This window comes from Peromyscus maniculatus, chromosome 3, assembly GCF_049852395.1.
Source record: "Peromyscus maniculatus bairdii isolate BWxNUB_F1_BW_parent chromosome 3, HU_Pman_BW_mat_3.1, whole genome shotgun sequence".
Classification (NCBI taxonomy): domain Eukaryota; kingdom Metazoa; phylum Chordata; class Mammalia; order Rodentia; family Cricetidae; genus Peromyscus; species Peromyscus maniculatus.
In genome coordinates, this window is record NC_134854.1 from 169554851 (window position 1) to 169581528 (window position 26678).

Consider the following 26678-nt stretch of genomic DNA (forward strand, 5'->3'; position numbering starts at 1 on the left):
TTGGTCTCAATGAACCCCAAACTAAACTAATCAACCAACCAACCAACCAACCAACCAACCAACCAACCAACCAACCAACCATCTGAAATCCTCTTCCCAAAACAAATTAGGGTTAATAGGCAGGGTGGTGCAAATAAATATCCTATTTAATTTTCTTTCCAAAACAGGGAAATGAGCATTAAGATTACTGGGGGAGGAGAGTATGGGGTCACAGTACTGCCAGTAGGCTTCTGGGGCGGGTGGTGTGCAGTGACCTGGAGCTTGTGTGGGTCCTGCCCCCTGCCCCAGATGCACTGTCCAGCTGCACAATCTCCCTCACTCTTAGAAACAGGATATCCAATATGAGTCTCATCAATATTCCGGTATTTATGGTGCTTCAGAAACCTTGAACCAGTTCAGTGATTCACTACATTAAGTATTTGCATGTAAAGCTGTTTGAGCAAAGTATGTCATACTGTATGACACATAGTAGATTGAAATGTCACTTTAATAAAGGAATGTACAATACAGAGATAGAAAGATGATGGAGAAAAGCAGAATTAGAGATGCTTCAGCAGCAACAGGTTTGAGAGTGTGGCTTCACAGCTGACAAAGGAGCATGTTGTTGCCAAGTAGGGCTGGTGTTTGGGCCTCTGGGAGGCTCAGGCCACCACCTGCCCACCTTGCCTCACTGCTGTCTGCTAGGCTGGTGCCATCTGGGGCATGGAATGGCTGCTCACCTTCCTGCAGGGGGAGAGCACGGGGCCATGGTACTTACAGGCTGCAAACACAACAATCGTGCCCAGGGTACCAGTGGGGTGGCTGTCACCAAGGGCAGGGTGGTATACAGAAGACTGGAGTGAGCAAAGGTCTTGCTACCAGTCATGCTGCCCAAATGCACTATGATCCTGACTCTGAGCAACAAGATATCCAAAATGAAGAATGGTTCAGTTTCTGGATTGTCTCCTTGAAAGACTTCCATGATCCACCCAGGCACTGGAGGCAGTGCTGACGTCCACGATCTGTGCTGCTGCCCTCCCCAAAAAACAGAAACACCAAGTCCAATGTGTGTGGCCCATACTTACTGGAGCCTAGTCAAACTCCCAGTGGCCAGCCCCTTAAAGAAAACTGAGTCCTTCCCCACCCCTACACCATAAGCCATCAACTATGAAGCGTTACACTTCAGCATCTTTATCACAATTTGTAAGAACTATCTTCAATAGCTTCCTGTTTGGACTTGTTTCTTTTTCAGGTGTGTGTGTGTGTGTGTGTGTGTGTGTGTGTGTGTGTGTATGTGTGAAGTTGTGTGTGTGAAGTTGTCACAGAAGCCTTCAATGTCTCTCATTCCCAGTTATGAGTCTGCACTCATCGATACCATTGCAAAAGAAGCTTCCCTGCCCATAGCGGAAGCAACTGGGTGCCACACTGGGTGTAGCTTGAGCACATGAGACCTCAAAGCCCGCCCCCATAGTAATACACTTCCTCCAACAAGGCCATACCTAACATTGCCACTCCCTATGGGCCAAGCATTCAAACACAAGTTTTATGGGGGTCAGACCTATTCAAACTACCATAGTACATATGATCACGGTGGGAAGCATGGCAGCAGGCAGGCAGGCAGTGCTGGAGAAGGAGCCGAGAGTTCTACATCGGAACTGGAAGGCAGCAGGAAGAGAGTGACACTGGGTCTGGCTTGAGTGATCCTACCCACTGTGCCACACTTCCTCTAACAAGGCCACATCTCCAGTAATGCCACTCCCTATGAGTCTATCGTTTCCATTTTCATTCAAACCACCACACCCTCCCTTCTAAGAACTCCATATTTTCCTTCACTGTTTATATTATTTTATTATTTATCTTACTTGAGAAAGGTCTTCAATGGCCTCTAGCCTCATACTTGTTATATAGCCTGGTCTTGAAATTGGGCTCCTCCTGTCTCAGATTCCTTTGTGCTAGGATTACAACTGAGAGCCATCTCGTTCGATATAAATTATCTATATGTATATATTTACTGCTGTTTTCTTGTGCTTGGTGTTTTTTATTGTTTGTTGTTATGTTCACTTCATTGCTAAATTCTTTTTTTCTCCTCTGAAACAATCTTTCTATGTAGCCTAGATTGGCCTTAAATTTGCCCCAATTACCCAAATGCTAAGATTACAGGTATGTACCACCAAGCTGGATTCACTGTTAAATCTTTAACCAGGATAATTCTCATATATACTAATGGTACAACCAATCTTACCAAACAGATGAATGAAAACTATAATGTTATCAAAGGGAAACAAAAACTGTCAGGTCAACAGTGTACTCATTTATATCAAAGCAATTCGAACAATTAGAACATTTTATAATTAAAAGAAAAGAAAATTTGAGACCTGGAGATGTAGCTCAGTTTGTAGAATTCTCACCTAGCATGCACAATGCCTTTAGTTTCATCTCAGCATTACATAAAACAGATGATGTACCACACATCTGCAACCCTAGCACTCTAGAAACAGAGGTATGATGATGAGAACCGTGCTCAGCTCTAAAGGGTGTCTGCATCACACCCTATCCCTGAAAGGCTCAGGGGTCATTGCAAAAGAGGGAATGAAAAGATTGCAGGAGCCAGAGTTTGAGAACTGTTGTGAAACTGTTTTCCATTTAGGACAGGGCCATTTCACAAATGAACTCACAGTGGCTGTGGTTGCCTGCACAAGAGCAAGACAGTCAGAATTCCAGCATGGATGGAGAAAGGATTAATAAAGTCCCACTTCTACCTGAAGAGTAATTTGTAGCTGATGGCTGCTGGATGAGGGAGAGTTGCCCATGCTCCAGTAGCTGGCCCTATCCTTTCACATACTGCCAGCACTAATTAGACTCAGACTCAGTGTGCTAAAATGAAGGAAGGAAGGAAGGAAGGAAGGAAGGAAGGAAGGAAGGAAGGAAGGAAGGAAGGAAGGAAGGAAGGAAGGAAGGAAGGAAGGAAGGAAGGAAGGAAGGAAGGAATATGGACATCAGTTGGGGAAGGGAGGGAGGGAGGAAGGGAGGAGGGAGGGAGGGAGAGAGAGAGAGAAGGTATATACATCATAGGTGTATAAAATTCTCAAAGAATAAATAGAAAATACATGAAAAAGAAGTTCAGAGCAATCTGAACTGAAAGTCTAAGACCAGTCCAGGAATACAAGACCATGTCTCAAACAAACAAACAAACAAACAAACCAACAAACAAACAAACACCTCAGAGTTACTCTTGATGCTCTTACAGAAGAACTGGATTTGGTTCCTAGCATTCATATAGTAGCTCAGAACCATCTGTTAGCTCCATTTCTACGGGATCTAATGCCCTCTTATGACTACCACTGGTACCAAGTATGCACATAACATACATGTAAGCAAAATACTTATACACATAAATCTTTTAAAAAAGTGAATACACTGAACCCCATAATCACCAACATTTTTAAGCAAAGTTTTAAGTTCTGTGTTTATCTGTTTTGCTTTATGACATGGGGTCACTATATAGACTACATTATCTTCAAACTTGCTATGTTGTTCAGGCCATCCTTAAATTCAAAATTTTTCTAGGTCCCCCTTTCAAGTGTCAAGGTTACTGGCAAAAGTCATCTTCCCTGATTAGTATTAAGATAGTGTTTTAATATAGTCATTTAAATGTGAACTTGGATTTGATCTCTAGTACTTCAAGGGAAAAAAAAAAAGACTGTAGGGTTAGTGGCTTAGCACAGTGGTAGACCACTTATCTATAAGCACCAAGTCCTGGGTTCAGTCCGTAGCACTGGGGTGGGATGGTGGGAGGCAGAATAAAAAGCAAACAAAAAGGAGAGGATGCTGAGGAAGATCATGTATTTGAGGCCAGTGTTGGATTACATACTGAATTCTAGCTCAATCTTAGTTTTAATTATTGAGACCCTGCAAACAACAAAAATGCAAATTGAAAAGAAAATAATAAAGAAATGTGTCTATTTATAGTTCTGTGGGAAAAAAACCCTCTGGTCTTTAGAGTCTTTTTTTTTTTTTAACATAACAGAATTAAAAGTCAAGCGCATACCAAGGATCAATTAAATTTAAAGATGTAAATAGATACTTAATGTTCACATACTGTCTAGTTAACACTGTAGGACATTTACCTTCTTTCATTCAACTAGTCACTCAGTTAAAACACATGCTTACTTGTTATTGGCTGGTCCTGATGCCAAGACATCGGACTGTAACTTTGGAAAGAACCCTTGCTCATATTTGCCTTGGCCGATTTTCATATCAAGTAGATGTGGGTGAATTGCAGTATGATCCATTTTCATCAGTCTTTGTTCAATTGACTGGGCTATAAATTAAATTTATAATAAATTAGAGGCATTTCATTCCTAAAAAAATGCTGTATCATACATTCATGTACCTAGAGAAAACTCAATTCATCCTGCCACTCTGAAACAAAGTTTACAAAGGTCTTTGGTATCAGAAACATGAGTATAGAAAGATTAATTTTGCCAGGCGGTGGTGGCACATGCCTTTAATCCCAGCACTTGGGAGGCAGAGGCAGGCGGATCTCTGAGTTCGAGGCCAGCCTGGTCTACAAAGCGAGTTTCAGGAAAGGCGCAAAGCTACACAGAGAAACCCTGTCTTGAAAAATCAAAAAAAAAAAAAAAAAAAAAAAAAGAAAGAAAGAAAGAAAGATTAATTTTAAGTAAATATTGGAAATATTACATATATATCTACAAGGAGCGTAAAACAATGTAACTTTTTAATAATCATATTTCTAGGGAATATTCAGAAATTATCAAATGCCTGCTTTGTGAGGTCAGAGGTTTGGTCTACTGTTAAGACTTTCAAGGGTTTGTGTCAATATTGATTTGTGGTGATTGGTGAGGAAAAAGAAAATTATATTACTATCCCTTTCTTGTTTTTCTACATAGAAATCACAAGGCTCTGGAGCCACAGTATCAGCAGCAGATAGTCTGTGCCTCTTGGGTTCGCCTGCAAATCAAAATTCTTTTTGGTTAGAGGAAAAACAGCAGCAGAAACACATAAACACAAAAACACCAGTACCAGAAACAACACCCATCTCTATGTCCTTTTCTTTTTTCTTTTTTTTGGGGGGGGAAGTGGGGGATACAATTTTACCAATGAAAGAAATAATGGAGCCAGGCCTGGTGGTACAGGCCTGTAATTCCAGCTAGTCAGGAAGCCAAGGGAGGAGAATTGTGGGTTCAAGGCTTTCCTATGCCGTTTATTGAGACTGTCTCAAAACAAAGAAGTATAGAAAGTACGCATGCATGTATGCATGCATGCATGTGCTGTGTGCACCACACTAATCTATGACAGATGGGGAACCACAGACAGCAGTCTCCTTTTACTTTTTCAAGTCTTTAAATTCCTGGGGAACTATGGCTTTAACCTAATCTTATTTTCATGCATGCTAAATCTATAATGGTATATTTTCAAAAGTGCTTCACACAATTTCTGAGATGAGGGTGGGATTATCAGGCTCCAAGGAACAAAGAGAAAATCCATTTTAATTGGTAAGATTTCCCAGATGCATGTTAAGCTAAGGAATTGGTACTTCATTCCATTTTAAAAATTCTTCCAGAAAGAAAGGAATGGAGCTTTCCCAATGAGGTATTCACATAACTATTAAAAGCACTGGAAATCACAATTCTCTGAACAAACAACTTCATTTATTCTATCTCCTTGGTTTCTAGAAACACACAGATTCTTGCCACTTCCTGAAGGGATTCCAATGAATTGCCCTTATACATAGGAATACAACAGGGATGCTTTGAAGACTGCATACAAGTTATCATTTAATATTTTTTTCATTAAAAATGCTAATACAACTTTATTCCTCCTGTGACTGAGCTACTTAAATGAAGATGGAAAGGAAGGTAAGCACGCAACAGAAGCACAGCAAAAAAGCTGCAAAGCCGCTGTGTCCTTTTTATCCAGTACAAAACTTGGTTTCAAAAAAAAAAGCGTCACTTTTTTTTTTTTTTTTTCTGAGACAGGTTTCTTTATGTAGCCCTGGCTGTCCTGGAACTAGCTATGCAGACAGGCTAGCCTTGAACTCACAGAGATCTGCCTGCCTCTGTCCCAAGAGTGGGGATTAAGGTGTGCGCTACCACCGCCCAGCAAAAGTGTCATTTTTTATTGAATGGAAAGAAATAAAAGGATATATATTTCTATTCAGCAAAGAATGGGTTGGGAAGTAGGCATAAATGTGTAAAACTACATGAATTGGTACATTTTACATATTTGTTAATGAATAAAACCACTAATAAAAGAATAAGGCTCTTGGTACTAGAAATCAGTCAGATCTGGATCAAACTCATGGCTCCATCAAGAACTAATTATAGAACCACAACCAAATTCTTTACCCTCTCAGTTTCCTCCTCACCACAGAATGACGGTGATAAAGCAATAACAGAAATCAGTTGTGCACACACCTGTCATTAAGATTACATATAAAAAGGCATATGAAGACAAACACTGGCACAGTGACTGGAACATAGGAAAGACTCAAATGTTGACTATTAGTAGGATTATTTATTTAACAGAATGTATTTCATGACCACTCAGACCAGGAAAATTCACCATTCTTTAAAGGAAATTGGTGTTAGGGCTGGGGGAGCCTTTAATTTGAATGGAAAAATCCAGAGATTTAATTTCAAGACATGAAACTATGTAACTATACCACAAAGCAAATATGTACTGTTTTAGTTACGTAAACTAGACAGTGTCTCAGATTTCCTTTTGGTTTTGTTTTTATTTTAGACAAAATCTTGCTACATTACCCAGGCTGGCCTTAAACTCCTGGTCCTTCTATCTTGGCTTCCGAGTGCTAGGATTCAGGCATGAACCATTATGCCCAGTTTTAGGTTAACTACATTAAGTTAACGCCTAGAGACATGAGGTGACAGGTAAAGAGCCAGCATCAACAGCAAGACAGAAATTAACACTTTTTCCTAACACAAGAAAATAACAAAAATCTGCATATTTTGAATGTCTATAGAAATAGGGATTCACAGAAATCTGAAGTATAAAAATACTTCTTGATAACACCAGAATTAGTCACGATGTCCCAAAATAAAAATTAACTTTAGCCGGGCAGTGGTGGCACACGCCTTTTATCACAGCACTTGGGAGGCAGACACAGGCAGATCTCTGAGTTTGAGGCTAGCCTGATCTACAGATTGAGTTCCAGGACAGCCAGGGCTACACAGAGAAACCCTGTCTCAAAAAAAAAACAAAAACAAAAAAACCCCCAAAAAACAAAAAACAAAAAAGAGAGGGAGGAAGAGAGGGAGGAAAAGAAAAGAGGGGAAAAAAAAAGAAAGATAATTAACTTTGTGTTGTATAAGTCAACAGTCCATAAAAAGAAATGATCATGGATTTTTTTTAAAGGCATGGTAAATATACCTGCTTCTTTTAAACTGCTGCATTTCTGATATATAGATGTCCGCAGGGTGGGTGTAGGTGCCCTTACATTATACAATCTTATCTTTTCAATCCGAGAATCAAAGACCCGAAGCAGAGGGTCTTTCTCTTCCCATTGAGACATGATTTTGTTATCAATAAAGGTGGCAAACATCTGTGTTTCAATGAAGCGTGAAAGAAATGGCAGGTAAGGCTCAGGCTGGTCGGAGAGGAAAGAAGCCTGTAATGAGATAATTAGCAAAGTCTTGCTTTAATGAGGTCATCTTAATATTCTATAAGATGAACACGAACAGTCTGTTGTTAAGGTTATTACTTTTCAAACTTATAACACATAAAACTGACACTTGACATTTAAAGTCTTGTAAATCTGTTTTTCCTTTTCTCTAAATTTATAGATTTTTAGGTCACTTAGGACTTTAGCATTGATCTTACCTTTGAAAACTGATTTATATTAGTATCCTGATGACCATTATGCAGAAGAGAGGACATCATTAATGAATGATGGTCGATAAATTGTTATACAATGGATTATCAACCATTCACTTCACTTACCATTACATTTTGAATCTTCTTCCCAGTGGGTAATCTCTCCAGTTCTCTGTTCCTAGCCTAGGAAATGAACCTCTAACCAAAAGGCCATAAGACGAGTAACTGACTATGTGTGTATATAGTGTCTATGGGTGAAATTCTTTTGGTCATCAGGCAGATGTTTTTCTAGGTTCACTCTTCTTGTTAACTCAAGATTAAACTCCTTCCATACTTATGTTGACACAATTGTCTGAGACTTAAAAAGAGAAAGAAAACATTGCCTAAAAAAAAAAAATCATACAAGTGGATCTTCAAAAATGTACAAGCCGTTCTTCCCTCTTACTTGTTTGATGCAGTAAATTATAACTGGCTTCTAACCTAAGTGTTCACATTTTTGTGTTCTCTTTAGGTTCATGTATGATGTATGTAGGAATTCTAATCTTGGTTAAGATGAGCTGAAACTTGTAAGTGAATTCCTATTCCAGTTACTGGGTTGGTTTTGTTTTCCATTTTTTTTTTTAAACTATTCAAAGTTAGATGCAGTGTGTCAGAGCCAAAAGGAGAAAGATGGATAGTTCCAACATAAAGTTATTATTTTTAGTATTTATCAGGTTTCTTCCAAGCATATTTAATTTTTACATTTTATTACTTCAGGGGATTTTTAATAAAAGCTTCATTATATAATCCACTTTTCAATTTAAGTGCTTCCATATATTTGTACTTATATAAGTACAAATATCCAGGTGGACTCATAGTAGTCTCTAGAAATCAGTTCATCTCCTTAATGTTATTTCATAGATAAACATCAAAGTTACTTTTTATAGGGCAGATATAGCCCCCCTTTTGAAAATGGGCCAAACAATCTGGCTTTTCATGTTCAGATTCTTGTGTTCTCTAAGATTTAAAATCAACCAGAACTTGGTGTTCAAGACTACTATGCTCTGCATATTTCCTCGGTGAAAAATAAGATGACTCTAATCTTCTGGAATCCAACATGAAATTTTCAGTTTCTTAGGGGTTATACATAAAGAATTACACTTCTAGTATGAAACTACATAAGAGTAAAAAAAGAACAAGGTACTAGGATATGAACTTAAATCAAAATTTGAATTGCCTCAAAGATAGATCATGAATGTATAGGATTAGTTCTTAAACAGGAGAAAAAGTATAATAAAAACTAAGCAAAAATGAGAACAGGTCCTAGAGAAGAAATATATTTGAAAAGTGACTTCTTAATACTAAAGAAGTTTAATCAGGCATAAAGTACACCAGCAAATTCTGATGCACATAGTATATTATCCCCCATAAGAAAAAATATGACCAAGTCAGAAAATAATCTTTGATACTACACAAACATAAATACCTATCTGTCAGATGCTCCACAATTAAACACTCAGCATCTTGGAGTGTGATAGCTCCTTTGGGAGGTCTTTCATGACATATCCTAACAGCAGAATTATGCTTGTTCAGTAACAGAGGCAGAGGACTGAACTGCATCCCGGTGACCTAAAGGCCTTCATATACATCTCTAGTGTTTTTGTCTGTTGGAGAAATCTGGGGGTACATGAAGAACACTGGACAGAATACAGTAAACCTTAGAAAGAAGCTTCAGAGGATAGTAATAAGCTGCTACATTTTCTAGTCTCTTTTTCTAAAAACTTTGGAACATAATGTTGGACTAAAAGTCATAAAACCAAATTTACTCACTTGCTCTCTTTTTTTTTCCGAGCTGAGGACCGAACCCAGGGCCTTGCGCTTGCTATGCAAGCGCTCCACCGCTGAGCTAAGTCCCCAACCCTTTTTTTTTTTTTTTTTTCCGAGACAGGGTTTCTCTGTGTAGCTTTGCACCTTTCCTGGATCTCGCTCTGTAGACCAGGCTGGCCTTGAACTCACAAAGATCCATCTGCCTCTGCTTCCCGAGTGCTGGGATTAAAGGCATGCGCCACCACCGCCCAGCCACTTGCTCTCTTTTAAGATACAAAAGATATAAAATTAGGTTTATGAAACTGAACTATTACCTTTACATGAACAAACTGGGTGTTATGTCATTGGGTGAAGACTAAACTATCAGTGAGAATTTCTTAGAAAAGGAACAGGCAGCCGGGCGGTGGTGGTGCACACCTTTAATCCCAGCACTTGGGAGGCAGAGGCAGGGGTCTGTCTGTGAGTTCCAGGCCAGCCTGGTCTACACAGTGAGATCCAGGACAGGCACCAAAACTACAGAGAAACCCTGTCTCGAAAAACTGAAAAAAAAAAAAAAAAAAAAAAAAAAAAAGGAACAGACTTAATTTTTCTAGACTTTGTCATAAAACAACTGTAAATAAAACTTACAGAAGACTAGTAAGAATCAAGTTCATATATATATGTACATATATACATATACATATATATATGAGATATTATAGCAATTTAATACACAATTCAAAGACCAGTTTTATGAGCCATCTATTTGTTCTTTTGTTTTTGAGACTGGTCTCAGGTTTCCCAGGCTGGTCTCAAACTTACTATGTGGCAGAGGATGGTCTTGCATTCCCGACCCTCCTGCTTCTACCCCCCAAGGATTTACTTTCTTGTAAAACTATTTTATCTAGCATAAAATACTTAATGGGATGGAAAAACCTGTGCTTAAAAGGTTAAAAAGACTAGTAATATAGGCTGTTAATAATCATAAAGAGGAAAACTATGGTTCTTTTTACTTTGTCAAAGTTCTGCATCTGTTCCCGGTTGGTCAGCCAGGACTCCATGTCCTGGGCAGTCTGAATTACAAATGCTTCATAATCTGCAAACATCTGTATAAAGCGGCTGGCAAAGACCTCTCGCAGTTGTACGTTGAGCTGGTAGTCCCTCAATTCTGCCTCTTCACACTGTAATTTTAAATCCTTTTCTTTTTCACTCAAAGAAGCCGTGAGGTCCATTTTTTCCACTGTCACACCAGTCCTATCAGCAAGAGCCTGGAGGCGGGCTATGGTTTCGTTGCCCTTCATTAACTCATACATGCTAATGTTATTGGTGGGGACATTGCCGTTCTTTTTGTCATTAACCAAATCTTTCAGAACCATATTCTTCAGTTTGGTGGCACTCTCACTACAATGTAGGCTCCCCTCAGGAGGAATCCCAAACTGGAGAAGAACTTCAGACAGCTCTTGGATAAGATCCACTTTATTGGGGAACTGTGGGAATTCTTCAGGCAATTCAATAAAATGGTTGTCAATATCCACAAAGCACAGATTGGCCTGAAATGGAAAAAACAAAAATACAAAGGTTTTGTGAATTGTAAAAGACTGACTGATTACAACTTAATGACTTCAGAGGGCTCCAATATTGTAGATCCAGAGCCAAATTATCTTGGGCTATTTTTAGCCTACTAAAATAGCATTATTGCCCACCTGTGATTGGCCTAACATCTTTATAAGTTAGGAATTTAACAATGACCATCCTAAAGGCTAAGAACTGTTGCAGAATATTTGTACATTGTGAAGATATGTTTTTGCCAAGGCACCTTTTGATTGTTTTAATAACGAGCTGAATGGTCAGTACCTGGGCAGGAGAGGATAGGCTGGATTTCCAGGGAGAAAGGAAGAAAAGGCACATGGATTTCACCATAGACTCTGAAGAAGTCAGACATACGGACAGAACAGAGTTAACTGAGACACGTGGCAGAATGTAGATTAAAAAAGACAGGTTAGTTTATGTTATAAGAACTTGTTTGGAACAAGCCTTAAGCTAAGGTTGAGCTTAATTAATATAATTAATAAGTCTCCATGTCATTATTGGGAAGTTGGTGGTACAAAAATACTCGTTACAAAGAATGTCATCAAATAATATTTGAGGCCTATAGCAGAGATTTCCCTGTTTTGCTGTAACCTGCTTACTTAATTTTTCCACCAATGCATTTGAAAAATTCATGAAACTGTTATCACATTAGAACATGGTTATTTGGGGTCATTTAAATCGGAGCTCTCAGGTAAAGGTCACTCATATTTGGCTACAGAATAAACCATCTCTTATTCCCTTTAAGGTGAGAACAATGTTTTTATGGTGACAACTTAAAGTAAAAGAATTTAAAGTTCTAAAATACTGTATTATAAACAGAAATAAATCATACCATGTTTAAACCATTTTAAAATAGAGGATCCCAGGCTAGTCTTGAATTTGCTCTACAGATAAGATGAACATGACCCTGGTCTCCAGTCCTGTCAACTTCCACCTCTCATGCCCTAGGATTTCAGGCACGCACCATTATTATTCTTTACACTGCATTTTTTGGCAGGTATGTGTAGTGTTGGGAATTGAGACTGGGGCCTTGGGCACGCTAAGCAAGTGTTCTCCTGCCCTCTATCTTTTATGATAACCTTCTCAAGGCTCAGAATTTTATGTATGAGTGAGATGCCAAGGATTGTAACAAGGGTCTTCCTCACTCTAAGCCCATGCCCACTACACTGAGCTGCATAAGCCAGAATATGAGTTTCAGAATCTTTTATTCACTAAATTTTTTCTAGTATATAAGATAACTTGTTTTATTATGATATTTTCATAAATTTATACTTTGACCATGTTTGCCTTTCATTTTATTGAATTATCTTCATTACTTTCTGTAGCCAGGGGCTTTTCTGCATACTGCCTGGTCCTGTAGTCACTTACAAAATAATCACTCACAGGCTTATATTAATTCTAAACGTTTGGCCAATGGCTCAGGTTTATTACTAACTAGCTCTTACAACCTAAATTAACCCGTTTCTATTAATCTATATTTCACCACGTGGCTGTGGCATTACCAGTCTGCTGGCATCTTGCTCCTTGGGCAGCTGGATGGCGTCTGTCCTGACTCCACCCTTCTCCCTGAATCTCTGCTTGGATTTCCCACCTAGCTATATTCTGCCCTGCCATAGGCCAAAGTAGCTTTAGTCATCAACCAATAAAAGTAAAACATATTCACAGCGTACAGAAGGACATCCCACATCAACTTCCCCATCTCTATCTCCATTTCCCTCTTTGTCACCTAAATCTGCCCCTCCTTCATGTTGTTAGGTAGCTAATAAGATGTTATCAGGCATGGAGATCACTGAAATAGATCTTCCTTCCATAACTATGTCTGGATGTTACCTCCCATATCCCAATCTCAAGATCCAGAACAGCAGGAGCAGGACACAGGCCAACAACTGATATCCAAGAGGAGCCCTGTGAGAGTCCAGTACCAGTGGCACAGTAGAAGACGCCAGAGGCCTGAGCCAGACCAGTGACTGTGGCAACGAACACTTGCAAGTGAAGATAAATGGACTAAAGGGTAGACTGTGACTCAATGGGCCACACTGCAGCTTCCAGTACAAGATTCTTCTCTTTCTCTTTTTGTTTTTGTTTCGATTTTGTTTTTTTTTGGGGGGGGGGGGAGTTGCAAGGGCAGAGGGTGGATCCAAGGGAACAGGGAGATGAGTGAATGCATGATGTGAAATCCACAAAGAATCATTAAAAATTAAAATAAAAAAAAAGATTTAAATATATGAAAGGGAGAAAGGTGGAGGTAGCAAGACTTTTCTGAAACTCACTAAGGGTAAAGTTATTACTTCCTGGTAAAGTATGGCTATTTTATATAGATTATTTATTTTTCTTTAATATTCTTTAATTTACTTGTTACATGATTTTTGGTTGGAGAATGGTGGCACATGCCTTTAATCCTAGCTCAGGAGGCAGACACAGGCCAATCTCTATGAGTTTGAGGCTGGCCTGGTCTACAGAGCAAGTTCCAGGACAGCCACAGCTGTTACATAGAGAAACCCTGTCTCGAAAAACAAAAAAACAAAAAACAAAAAAACAACCAAACAAATAAATAAAATAAAATAAAATCTTTTTCTACATGATTTTTGGTCACAAGAATACTTTCTGAGTTCTATACCTCTGGCTTGAGGCAGAGACATGGTATTCGAAATTGCTCAAAGATAGATATACTCCTGTAAGTTAATCCAAACTGGCCTGTGGATCATCGTGATGACTATTCTTGGTTGTCAACCTGACTCCATCTAGAATCAACTAAAACACTAAAATGGCTGGGCACACCTGTGAGGGACTTTTTGCTTAACTGAATCTTTTCAAGTGGGAAGACTCACTGCTAATCTAGATCTTTATTTTATTTTATTATTTTTTTAAAGATTCATTTATTATATATACATAGTATTCTGTCCGCATATATTCCTGCAGGCCAGAAGAGGGCACCAGATCTCATTATAGATGGTTGTAAGCCACCGTGTGGTTGCTGGGAATTGAACTCAGGATCTTTGGATGAGCAGCCAGTGCTTTTCACCTCTGAGCCATCTCTCCAGCTCCCCTTATCTGGATCTTTGAGATGGGAAGTCCACCTTTAATCTGGGCTATACCTGCGGTTGGCAGCCTGTACAAAGGACATGGGAGAGGGAAGTTTGCTCTCTTTGCCTACTTGATCTCACTCTTGCTGGCAAGTCCATTCCTTCACTGGCATTAGAGCCTACTTCTTCAGGATTCCAGCATATATTGAAGACCAGCTGAGATATCCAGCCTTGTAGACTGAGCAACTACTGGATTCTTGGACCTTCTGTTGATAGACAGCCATTGTAGACTAGCTGGACAATAGCCTTTAAGGCATTCTACTAACCCTCCCTCTAAATAATAATAATAATAATAATAATAATAATAATAATAATAATAATAATAATAAATAATTATTGTACATAATAAATAATATAAAAATAAATGCCCCCCCCCCATTTTATAAGTTCTGCTCCTCTAGAGAACCCTGACTAATTCAATCACCTAGATAGGAAACTGCCTCCCAGGAAAGCTGTCTGTTACACTTAAAATGTATTTAAGAAGATTGGAGAAATAACTATCGCTTTAATGAGATAGGTACTCACATACACCAGAAGCCCTCCCACAAAGCAGTTGTTTATAGATTCTCAATGCTAAGCTTTTGTTCTTTCTAGGAAGGTATAATTTGTTTTCTTTCTTCTCTTTTTAATTTACCTTTTCAGATACAGGCCAAAATTCTAAGTTGTCATACCTCTGAGCATCTTTACTATCTTTCTGAAGCCCCTGACTCCCATGCAGGTGCTAGAAGAATTCCATTGCTGAGTCTGCCCGTTTTGTAACTCAAAACACATCAGTTGCTGATTGGTGGTGGCAAACACCTTTAGTCCCAGCAGGTAGATCTCTGTGAGTCTGAGGCCAGCGTGGTCTACAGAGCGAGTTCCAGGACAAGCTCCAAAGCTACACAGAGAAATCCTGTCTCGAAAAAACCAAAAAACAAAAAACCACATCACTTTCTTATCTATATGGATCTTCCCAGCAACTGATAAGGTTTCCATTGTGCCTACAATAGTTTCTCTCTCAAACTCTAAGTGTCTTTAAGTTTCTTTCTGAGTTGTCTTACTTTATCAATGAGACTAAGGATTTGCAATAGGGGTTCACAGTTCCCTGGTAAAAATGCATTTTTAATTTTATTTATTTACTTTGGTTTTTTGAGACAGAGTTCCTCTATGTAGCCCTGGGTGTCTGACTATATAGACCAGGCTGGCCTCAAACTACCTAGGCAATTGAAATGACTTTGAACCTCCTGCCTCCACCTCCCAAGTGCTCTTACAGATTTGTGCCACTATGCCTAGTTTACTTTCATGCCTTAAATATATATGTACACATATTATTAAACCTAGATTGTGTATGAGAGCTTGTTTTCCTCTCAGTTACCCTCTCAACCTTCCCATTAGGCCCTTCCTCTCCTTACATAGCCACTCTTCTACCTTCATTGTATGTGTGTATGTATATGTGTGTATGTGTATGTATATATATGTGTGTGTATATGTATGTATATATGTGTATGTGCATATGCACTAAAAAATCTAGATTCCACATAAGAAAGAAAACACACACAATATTTGTCTATCTGAGCAGTCTTATTTCTTTAACATGATCTCTAATTTATCCATTTTCTAACAAATGACGTAACTTCTTTTTTGTGGCTGAATAAAGTTCCATTGTGTATGCAAGCCATATTTTTCTTCTTCTTATATCTGTTGATACACAGCTATATTGATTCCCTATCTTGGCTATTATGAATAGTGCATCAATAAACATGGATATGCAGGGATCGCTGAGGTGTTCAAAAGGAAACACATTCCTTTGGGTGTATAGCCAGGAATGCTATAGCTGGGTCATATGGTAGTTCTACTTCTATTTTTTTAGTAATGTCCATGGTGACTTTCATATTAGCTATATTGATTTACATTCCCATCAACAGTATGTGATGGTTCTTTCTCCACATTCCCACTAGTATTTATTTCCTTTCCTTTCTTTTCATTTTTTAAGATTTATTTTTTAAAGACTTATTTTTATTTTATGTGGATTGGTGTTTTGTCTGCATGTATGTCTGCGTGAGGGTGTTGGGTGTTGGATCCCCTAGAATTAAAGTTACAGACAGTTGTGAGCTGCCATGTGGGCGCTGGGACTTGAATCTGGGTCCTCCGGAAGATCAGCCAGTGCTCTTAACTGCTGAGCCATTTCTCCAGCCCCCCTTTCTCTCATTTTTTGAGACAATGTATCATCTAAACCAGGCTGACCTAGCTTGTTATGTAGCTAAGATTAATGCTTCCACTTCCCAAGTCCTAGGAGAACAGCTGTGCCAGCTTCAGAAAGTATTCTTCCTTCTCTTCTCTTTCCTTCCCCTCTCTTTCCTTTCTGTTTTTCTCCTTCTTCCTCCTCTGACAAAAAAACTCACTTTCACACCCACCATGCTGGGAACAGAACCCAGGGACTTGTACATGTTCTAACTCAGGCTGTATCCCCAGCACCAGAAGATATTCTTGGGTTGATAAAACTATGACAGAAATCAGACAAGGTATCTTCTGAGTATCTGCATAAGAGCTTCACTCTCTCACCCTCGTCATCCCCACATACTCCCTAAGAGATGATGTAACAAATGGCTACTAACATCTATCATTTTAGAATCATGAGGAAAGGGAGTAGGTGGTTAATTATAAATCTAGGCAGTTACATTAGCCACCCAACAACTAAAATCATACTTTCCTAAAATAATAATTTTGTAAGTGACATTTTTATAACTATTTTTAGAAACTCTCTTGCTAGATTTGGCCATTATTTTATTTCAGTTTTCAGGGGAAAGGGTAAGAAGCACCACTAGTGTGCACATGTAAGTCTCTTTTAAAAAGACTGCCTTATTTTTATTTATTATTTATTTACTTTTATTTTTTGAGATAGGGTTTCTCTGTGAAACCCTGGCTGTCCTGGGGCTCGCTCTATAGACCAGTGTAGCCTCAAACTCAGAGATGTGCCTGTCTCTGACTCCCAAGTACTGGGAATAAAGGTGTACACCACTACCACCTGGCTTATTTTTGTCTTTTTTGAGACAAGGTCTGTTACAAGATATTTGATCATATGGTTAATCCCGAGATTGTGTTATTAGCTGGAAAAAACTGTTTCTAGTTGTGGTGTGGTTCAGCCACAGCAGACACCTTTAATCCAAGAGCTTTCTGCTTGAATATTGTAAACAGGATTAAATAATTCAACCATAGTTCAAGAGGCAGAGCAAGCAACCAGTTGACAGGAAAAAACCATAGAGAGTAAGAGAGAGTCAGAAGGATGGATAGAGAGATGCACAGGAAGTAGAAGGGAGAGACACTGAGTTGGAGGAGTTTTGTTTAAAAAAGCACAGGAGAAAGCTTTTTCTGGGACATCAGTAGAGAAAGGTCAGCTGGGTGCTTCCTCTGCCTCTCTGGGCTAGTAGGCTTTCACCCCAGCATCTGGCTCCTGAGTCTTTATTGGTAAAATTGGAAGTTTGAGGTTTTGTTTAAAAAAAAAAACACAAGGGTTTCTCTGTGTAGCCCTTGCTGTCCTAGAACTCTCTATGTAGACCAGGCTGGCTTTGAACTCACAGAAATCCACCTACCTCTGTCTCCCAAGTGCTGGGATTAAAGGTATGCAATACTACATCTAGCTTAAAATAGACTATTCTTTTTAATGTCTGCTTCTCCTTAAAATTATGTGAAGCTGGTTATTTCATGTCACTGTAAAATGCTTCGAGTGAAGAGACATGCTGTTACCTTTTTCTTCCAAAATACTGATGCTCTTCTCCATTCCCTCCATCCCCAGACAGGGTTTCTCTGTGTAGCCTAGCTGCCCTGGAACTCACTCTGTAGACTAAGCTGGCCTTGAGATTCACCTACCTCTGCCTCCCAAGTGCTAGGATTAAAGGCGTGCACTACCACACCTGGCCAATGATGCTCTTAATATATGGTTTCTATACAGAAACACTGCTTACTTTTACAGTTGATTCATGTTATTTCATATTATCCCATTATATGAATAGATGAGTTTGTATATTTATTAAACAGTGTTGAGCTCATGTTTGGGAAAAAAAAACAACAACTAGAAAATCACAGACATTATTTTGAGGGCTTTTAGAAATGTTAATTGGGGCTGGAGAGATGGCTCAGAGGTTAAAAGCACTGACTGCTTTTCCAGAGGTCCTAAGTTCAATTCCCAGCAACCACATGATGGCTCACAACCATCTGTAATGGGATCTGGTGCCCTCTTCTGGCCTGTAGTCATACATGCTGTATACATAATAAATAAATAAACCTTTAAAAAAAAGAATTGTTAATTGTCATATCTTTAGAGTCAAATGATACAAGCAGAGAAAGATCTTCCAATTGTATGTATACTAAGTGGCATTAAAATATTTCAACAAGTATTCATAGAAACCAGAAAGAACTTACATATTTAAATACATTTCCTTATATCATTTGATAAACAATTTACAATATATAATCAATAAAAAACTAAAACAAGCCAGGCAGTGGTGGCGCACGCCTTTAATCCCAGCACTTGGGAGGCAGAGCCAGGTGGATCTCTGTGAGTTCAAGGCCAGCCTGGTCTACAGAGTGAGATCCAGGACAGGCACCAAAACTACACAGAGAAACCCTGTCTCGAAGAAAAAAAGAAAAAAGAAACTAAAACAACATTAAGTCTTTAAAAAACAAAAAATCCATTTGGCTAGTCTGGTTTTTTTTTTCCTTTGGAAATGTAAAGTCTTTAATTCTTGCCAGGCAGTAGTAGTGCATGCCTTTAATCCCAGCACTCAGGAGGCAGAGGCCTGTGAATCTCTGAGTTCGAGGTCACCCTAGTCTATAGAGTAATTTCCAGGGCAGCCAGGGCTACACAGAGAAACCATGTCTCAAAGTGGGGGGGGGGGAGAACAGACGGGGGGGGGGGGGGGAGAGAGAAAGAGAGAGAATGAGAATTTAATTCTTTGAACCAACAAGATACATTAATATAATTAAGGAGAAAACAAGAAAATTCAGGGAACAGAGAAATTAGGGAGGAGAGAGCAGACAGAATTCCTCCACTCCCTACACCACAGACACGACAATATGCACATTTCATATGGTCTCCATCAAGCTATTTCCCCTGTGGTGGTCTGAATAGGTATGGCCCTCACAGACTCATGTGTTTGAATGCTTGGCCACAGGGAGTGGCACTATTAGGTGTGGCCTTGTTGGAGGAAGTGTGTCACTGTGGTGGCTGGCTTTGAGGTCATCTGTGTTCAAGCTGGGCCTTGTGGATCACAGAACTCTCAGCTCTTGCTGTAGCACCACGTCTGGCTGCATGCTGGCATGTCTCACGCCGGTGATAATGGACTGAACCTCTGAAACTGTAAGCCACCCTAATGAAATGTTCTCCTTTATAAGAGTTGCAGTGGTCAGTGTCTCTTCACAGCAATAAAACCCTAACTAAGACATCCCCTTGAATTGCAAAGTTAATTTTAGCAAGGCAACATGGATGACTGATTATAGCACTTGCTACTCAGTATGACGGCTGTGGCTTAGTGTGCTATTTTATATTCACTTTTTGTTTTGTTTTTTGTTTTTTTGAGACAGAGTTTCTCTTCGTAGCTTTGCGCCTTTCCTGGATCTTGCTCTGTAGACCAGGCTGGCCTCAAACTCACAAAGATCCACCTGCCTCTGCCTCCCGAGTGCTGGGATTAAAGGCGTGCGTTACCACCGCCCAGCTTATATTCACTTTTTAAAATGAGAATCCCTATGAGAAATAAGAACAAGTTAAGCTCAGTGAGAGGGATTTTATTTAAAAAGGTGACAATTAAATAGCTAATAATGTAATTAACCATTTTATATTTTAAATAGGCCATACCATTCTCATCAACATTTCATTTCAAAGCTTTCCATTCCAATTTTGAATAGCATTAACAAGAGCTAAAAATTACATTTAAAATGCTTTGAAGAATCTTTGATTATTTTATTCATAAGTATTTGAAAATACAAAGCAAAGTAAACTAAAGTGCTGAGGGGATAGGGTTAAAATTTTCGTCCCACAGACCATGCCAAGTTAACTTTAAGAACAGGCTGATCACTAGCCTACAGCCAAAGATGGCAAGCAGTAAAGCATCTACTGCTTCCATTATCCTGTGTGCTGAGAGATATTACTTTCTATTCAATGGAGGTAAAAAACAAAATTTAACTCAATTAATAAAAATGATTTTAAAGGAATGTTAAGTCTGAACTATATACAGCTTATGTTATGACAGCTATTCTTTTTTTTTTTTTTTTTCTCCCCTTCTTTTTTGGAGACAGGGTTTCTCTGTGTAGCTTTGACACCCTTCCTGGAACTTGCTCTGTAGCCCAGGCTGGCCTCGAACTCACAGAGATCCACCTGCCTCTGCCTCCCGAATACTGGGATTAAAGGCATGCGCCACCACCGCCCGTTATGACAGCTATTCTTGTTTGTCAACCTGACAACATCTGGAATTAACTAAAATCTCCAAAATGGAGGGACACATCTGTGAGGTATTTTTGCTTAATTTGAAGTGGGAAGATCCACTTATAATCCAGATCTTTTGAGGTGGGAAGACCCACCTCTACTCTGGGCCACGCCTTCTTCTGGAAGCCTACGTAAGGACATGGGAGAAGGAAGCCTCCTTCTTTGCCTGCTTGCTCTCATCCCAGGAGCAAGTCTACTCCTTCACTGGCATTAGAGCCTATAGATTCATTCTATAAATTCTGTTACTCTAGAGTACCCTGACCAATTCACTGCTTAAAAACAAAATTTACAGCATGAGGATGGAAAAAAGTTAAATGCTTTTAGAGTAACAAAATGGTAATATCAAGCTATTATTGCACCACCTTCAGGAATGTAAAGTTGTGAAAATTTGTTATTGTCCTTCTTTGAAGTGTATTAACTAATAGCTGTGTTATATCAAGTACCAGAAGAAACAGTTTGCAGGCTAGGGTTCAGGCCCTAACCAACAATACCTGGGAGATTCAGATATAAATACTGCACAAAGACAAGGTTACACAATAAAAGCCATGGCCTAAGTCAACAAATAGCATGCACTTCATCATTAATGACCAGCTTTACCTCTTGTGGAAGTTCTAATTTAGACCGGTCAGTTCCTTCTTTTGATTGAAGACCCATCAAATAAGGGACAGGGGCATCAAGAAAATGTAGCAGAGAGGCAGGGAGGATGGGTACATAAACATGCTGCCACTGAAATGGGAACAAGAGTGTGGTAATGCCTTCTGCCACAGTCATCAGACGCTGATAATCTGTACAGAACCAGAGAAACAAAAGGGGAGAATTCAGTGAAAACAAGTGCTGCAGTAGACCTAAAACATCAGGAGAACACCGTGTTAGAACAAACACTCTGGACTGGAGAGCCGGTCACCTGTCCAGCGCACTCACTGTTCTTGCAGAGGACCTGAGTTCAAAGCCCAGCACGCCTATGGTGGCTCACAAACAGCACGAACTCCAGTTCCAGGGGATCTGACCCCCTCTCCTGACCTGAGGCTACCAGACACATGGTGCACATATATGCATGCAAACAAAATAGTCATACACATAAATAAATCTTCAAAAAATTGAAAAATATTTTTTCACGATAATGGAGAAAGTAGGTCAGTTCTAGCTCATCATAGAGTTAAATTATTTCCCTGAATAACCTGCAGAAAGTATGGGACACCATCACCACTCTTGCAACCAGTGGCAGGTGAGTAATCTGCATCCTCTCCCTCTTCTCCTCACCTGCCTCTCTCTCCAGGGTCTTCCTATACAGACCAGAATTCAGAGATCAGCTTGTCTCTGCTCTGCATTTCCAGTGCTGTGATCAAACACATGTGCCATTATGCACACACAGCCCTGAATTCTCTCTAAATGTGGAGGAATCAAAAACTAATAAACTGTTCTTGCTATCTAGCCTTCTAAAAAGGTACAATACTGTTGCTATGAATCACTTTCATGTATGCATATACCCATGTATCTCCAATTCAGAAGCTAATTTTTCTTTTCTTGTATAGATGATCATGGCTACATCTTTGATAATCTGATTATTTTAGCACTTATTTTGTAGGTATAAAAAGAAATCAGAGCTAGATGGTGGTGGTACATGCCTTTAATCTCAGCACTCGGGAGGCAGAGGCAGGTGAATCTCTGTGAGTTCCAGGCCAGCCTGGTCTACAGAGTGAGTTCCAGGACAGCTAGGACTACACAGAGACACTGTGTTTCAAAAAAACAGACAAACAAACAAAGCTGTGTTTATTAGTAATTGTAGAGAAGGAGTATGCATACTCTTCAGGAACTGTGGAACATCTTAGTGAAGAAAGACCATTATAGTATTTGGGACTTTGTAGGATAATTTGGGGCTTTCAGAAAACAGAGACTTGCTTTGGATAGGAAGCTGTCAGAAATGAAGGAACTCTGTGACCAGGTAGGTATCTTGTCTCGGGGTATTTGAGCAACCTGTGTGAAGATGTGCTGCTGTTTAACCTTGCCTGCCTAATGCATCTGATTGGTTTAATAAAAAGCTGAATGGCTAACAGCTAGGGAGGAGAGGTTAGTCAGGACTTCCAAGGCACAGAGAGGAGCTCAGGGTTAGAATCTGGCACAGCAGGAGATGCTAGCGAGATATGGGTGGAGTCAGACATACAGAATGGAGAAGAGGTAAAAAGCCAAGCCATATGGCAGAAAGTAGATTAATAGAAGCAGGTTAATTTAAGTTATAAGAGCTAGCTGTAAATAAGCCTAAACTAAAGGCCAAGATTTCATAAATAATAATAAGTCTATGTCATTATTTGGGGGCTGGCAGTCCAAAGAAAGCCTGACAAGAAAACCAAATTACAGTATCTTAATAAATTTGATCTATAGTGAGTATAAATCTGTAATTGGGATTAGGAATGTAGGCTGGAGGTTGAGCATTTGCCTGGTGTGCATCAGAGAACCCCTGTTCTCTCTCTCTCTCTGTGTGTGTGTGTGTGTGTGTGTGTGTGTGTGTGTTTGTTTTATGGATCACACAATAAAACTGTTTGCTATTCTCTTGTGGTTGCTTATCCTACAGAAAAGCATAGCTTAGATGTGAGCAGATTAATAAATAGAAACAGCAAGGGCTATCAGTTCTAAGACATCAGTGTCTGATTTTATATTTCTTTCTCCATCATATGCTAGATAATGTGAAAGGTAACTTGGAGTTTTAAGCCAATTATGTGCCAATTATTCATTAAATAGTCTCTCAATTACAAATTCATCCAGCTGTAATTGGTTGACCTCTTAACCATTTTGACAATGAATATAATACTAAGCTTTGCCAGTAGGGGGCAATGGAGACACACTGCAGGGGGAAAGGGTTTTTTGTTTGTTTCCTGGTCCCAGTGTGCAATCTGTCTTGCTGCCTGGAGGACCAGCAGTGTGGGTATGTGAAGACATCTGGTGGCACACTGCCATGCCATATGCCGAGAATGAGCAGTCAGTGGATACCTCTTCCTATGGTCCTCGAATACACTATATATGCAGACCTCATATCGCAGTGATATCCAACAAATCCTCTGGGTCTGTTTACTAGTCACAGACAACATGGGCCCTGGGCTTTGTCTTGTTAGATCAGTGACCAAGGATCAGCTCTTGTCCAGGCAACATACTGACAAGTAATCTACTGGTCTTCTCCACACCTTATGAACAGAATTTCTTCAAGAGGTATCCACTACAGCTTTGGGGTATGAGGTTTCCACATTTAAATGTTTGTGCTTTATTGAGTATGCTTCAGAGTTTATCCCTTTATAGTTTAGTTTCTAATACAGCTTAATAATAATTCATATACAGTCCTCTGCCTAAATTACTTCACGGTTTCTGTCTCATGGTTGAACTAAACTGAAAGGCAAAGGGATTTGAACAAACTAAATTCCTAGCAAGTTGGCTAGTTTATTTGTGATTGAAGAAACATGCAGCCTCCTGGAAAATACACTTTCTTCAAGTAATGACAGTTTGTACTGTGGGTTATTTTCTTGCTTTATTTATAGAAAAAAACACCATAAGAAGTAAAAATAAATTACACATTTCTCTCTTTTCTCCTGGACTTGAAGAGACACTGTTCATTTCCCTTTACTACCATCTCCCACTTTTAAATATTCTGTGTCTAATCTTTTTAGTTTTGAATTCTCTTCAAGATTGGTTGATATGTCAAACACTTTTCGGCAATGAGATACTTGGCAGAAACAGATCATTCCTTTTAACTGAGTCAAGAAATAAAAAGCAGTAGTGGCCTCTGTGATCAATCACTAGCATAGCAAAAAGAAAAAATAAATATAATTTTTCTTTAAGCATTTCTGCGTGTGCACATGTATATATGTGTGAGAGAGGGTCTCTCATCGGTATTCACCCATTTGGCTACACTGCCTGGCCACTGGCCTCCAGAGACCTGTTTTCACTACTCCTTTCCTCAGAGCTCAAGCTGCAGGTGTGCACCACGGCACCTGGTCTTTACATAAGTGATAGGGATTTCAACCCAGGGACTCAGGCTCACCTGGCAAGCACTTCACTGACTGAGCCATCTTCCCATCCAGTGCTGTCTTAGTCAGTGTTCTATTATGAAGATCTCAAAAGGCCCCAGGGACATGCTTCCTTCAACAAGGAACTAATCCTTTCAGATAGTGCCACTCCCTAAGCATTTAAACATATGAACCTATGGGAGCCATTCTTATTCAAACTACCACAAGCATATTTTTTCTTTACTCATTTATTGTTTGTTTGTTTGTTTGTTTGTTTTTGAGATAGGGTTTCTCTTGTTAGCCCTGGCTGTCTGGGAATTCACTTTGTAGACCAGGCTGGCCTCAAACTCAGAGCTATACCTGCCTCTGCTCTCTAAGTGCTGGGATTTCCTATTTCTTTTACAACATTAATTATTCATCTTGTTAAAACTATGATAATTCTATTATAATTATCCATATGCCTCTGTTCCCTAATTTACTATCTTTGTATACCTGTCTCTTTCTTTGCACAAACACATACTTTTTAAAATTACACTTTCAGCTGGGCGGTGGTGGCGCACACCTTTAATTCCAGTACTTAGGAGGCAGAGGCACGTGGATCTCTGGGAGTTCAAGGCCAGCCTGGGCTACAAAGTGAGTTCCAGGAAAGGCTCCAAAGCTACACAGATAAGCCCTGTCTCAAAAAACAAGAACAAAAACAAACAAAAAAAATTACACTTTCATTTAGTAGAAGGTACAAGATACGCGTGTGCCACATGTGGAGGCTAGAAAACGACCCGAGAGAGTCATTTTCTTCTGGCTACCATGTGGTCCAGGGATTCAACTTAAATCAGACTTCATGAAAAGCAAATTTAACTGCTGAGCCATCTCCTGCATCCCTTTTTCTTCTAAAGAGATGCCTTGCTATGTTTCCCAGACTGGTCCTATATTCAAGTGATCCCCTTTGCCTCAACTTTCTGAGTAGCAGAGTCTACCATCATGTCCAACAAATGTTTATATTTAAAATAAAACAAAAACAAAACCAAAGAGAAACTTCCAGACAAACACACACATACATAAAACCCCAAAACTAACTCCCAAGAAAATCCCCAAAACTGGGCTGGCTGAGCCATCTCACTAGCTCCAAGTGATGACTATATTTTTATTTTATTTTATTTTGAGACAGAGTCTTACTATGTAGCCCTGGCTGATCTGGAAAACACTATTTAGACCAAGTTGGCCTCAACTCACAGAGATCTGCCTGTCAGCCGGCCAATATTTAAAGGCTTATACTACCACACAAAGCAGAATTTTCAGAATGGAATCCAGGGTCTAATACATTGTGATTGGCCAATAAATGTGTTGAGAAATTAATATATTAACATCTAAGGAATGTAAAATAAAATACAACTTTGGATATTGACAAAATTATTCTTGGCTATGTTTCATAGTAAAACACACTTTCAAAAATTTGCCTAGACTATCCACCAGGCTCCAATGGATACACCCCTGGTCATGCAGATGACCCTGCTTAAACTTGGTGAGTCACCAAACAAAAGTGCATGAACATGGGAAAGACCTTGTAGGAATGGGAAGGTGTAAGAGAGGATGGGAAAGATGAAAGATGAGAATAACCAGAATGCATTACAGAGTCGACAAGGTGTAGCTCAGGGGTATAAAAGTGCTTGCTGCACATGCCTGATGACCTGAGTTCAATTCTTAGGACCAGTGGAAAGAGACAGCTGGCTCTGAAAACTATCCTCTGACCTCTACACCTACCATCTACATTTCCTCTAACAATAAACAAACAAAAAAAATCTTAAAAAGAATGTATTATATACATGTACAAACGTGTCAAAGAAAAAGTTAACACAAAATTAATTTGCCTAAACAGTGGGATGTGGTACAAGCGTCTGTCATCCCAATATTCTTCCTAGGAGTCAGGAGGCTGAGATAAGA

The 26678-nt window shown here is 39.4% G+C and overlaps 1 protein-coding gene across 5 annotated transcripts in view; it reads right to left on the reverse strand.

Moving 5' to 3' along the window:
• The window catches only part of Dennd5b (DENN domain containing 5B), a 134740-nt gene that overhangs the window by 45042 nt on the left and 63020 nt on the right, over nt 1-26678 (reverse strand). For all 5 annotated transcript variants that reach the window (XM_042274386.2, XM_016005199.3, XM_042274384.2 and 2 more), the window contains 4 exons: nt 21346-21533; nt 10632-11168; nt 7390-7627; nt 4150-4300 (listed from right to left, as the gene is read on the reverse strand). In XM_042274386.2, the coding sequence (XP_042130320.1) occupies nt 4150-4300; nt 7390-7627; nt 10632-11168; nt 21346-21533 (1114 nt within the window). The remainder of the gene's footprint in view (nt 1-4149; nt 4301-7389; nt 7628-10631; nt 11169-21345; nt 21534-26678) is intronic.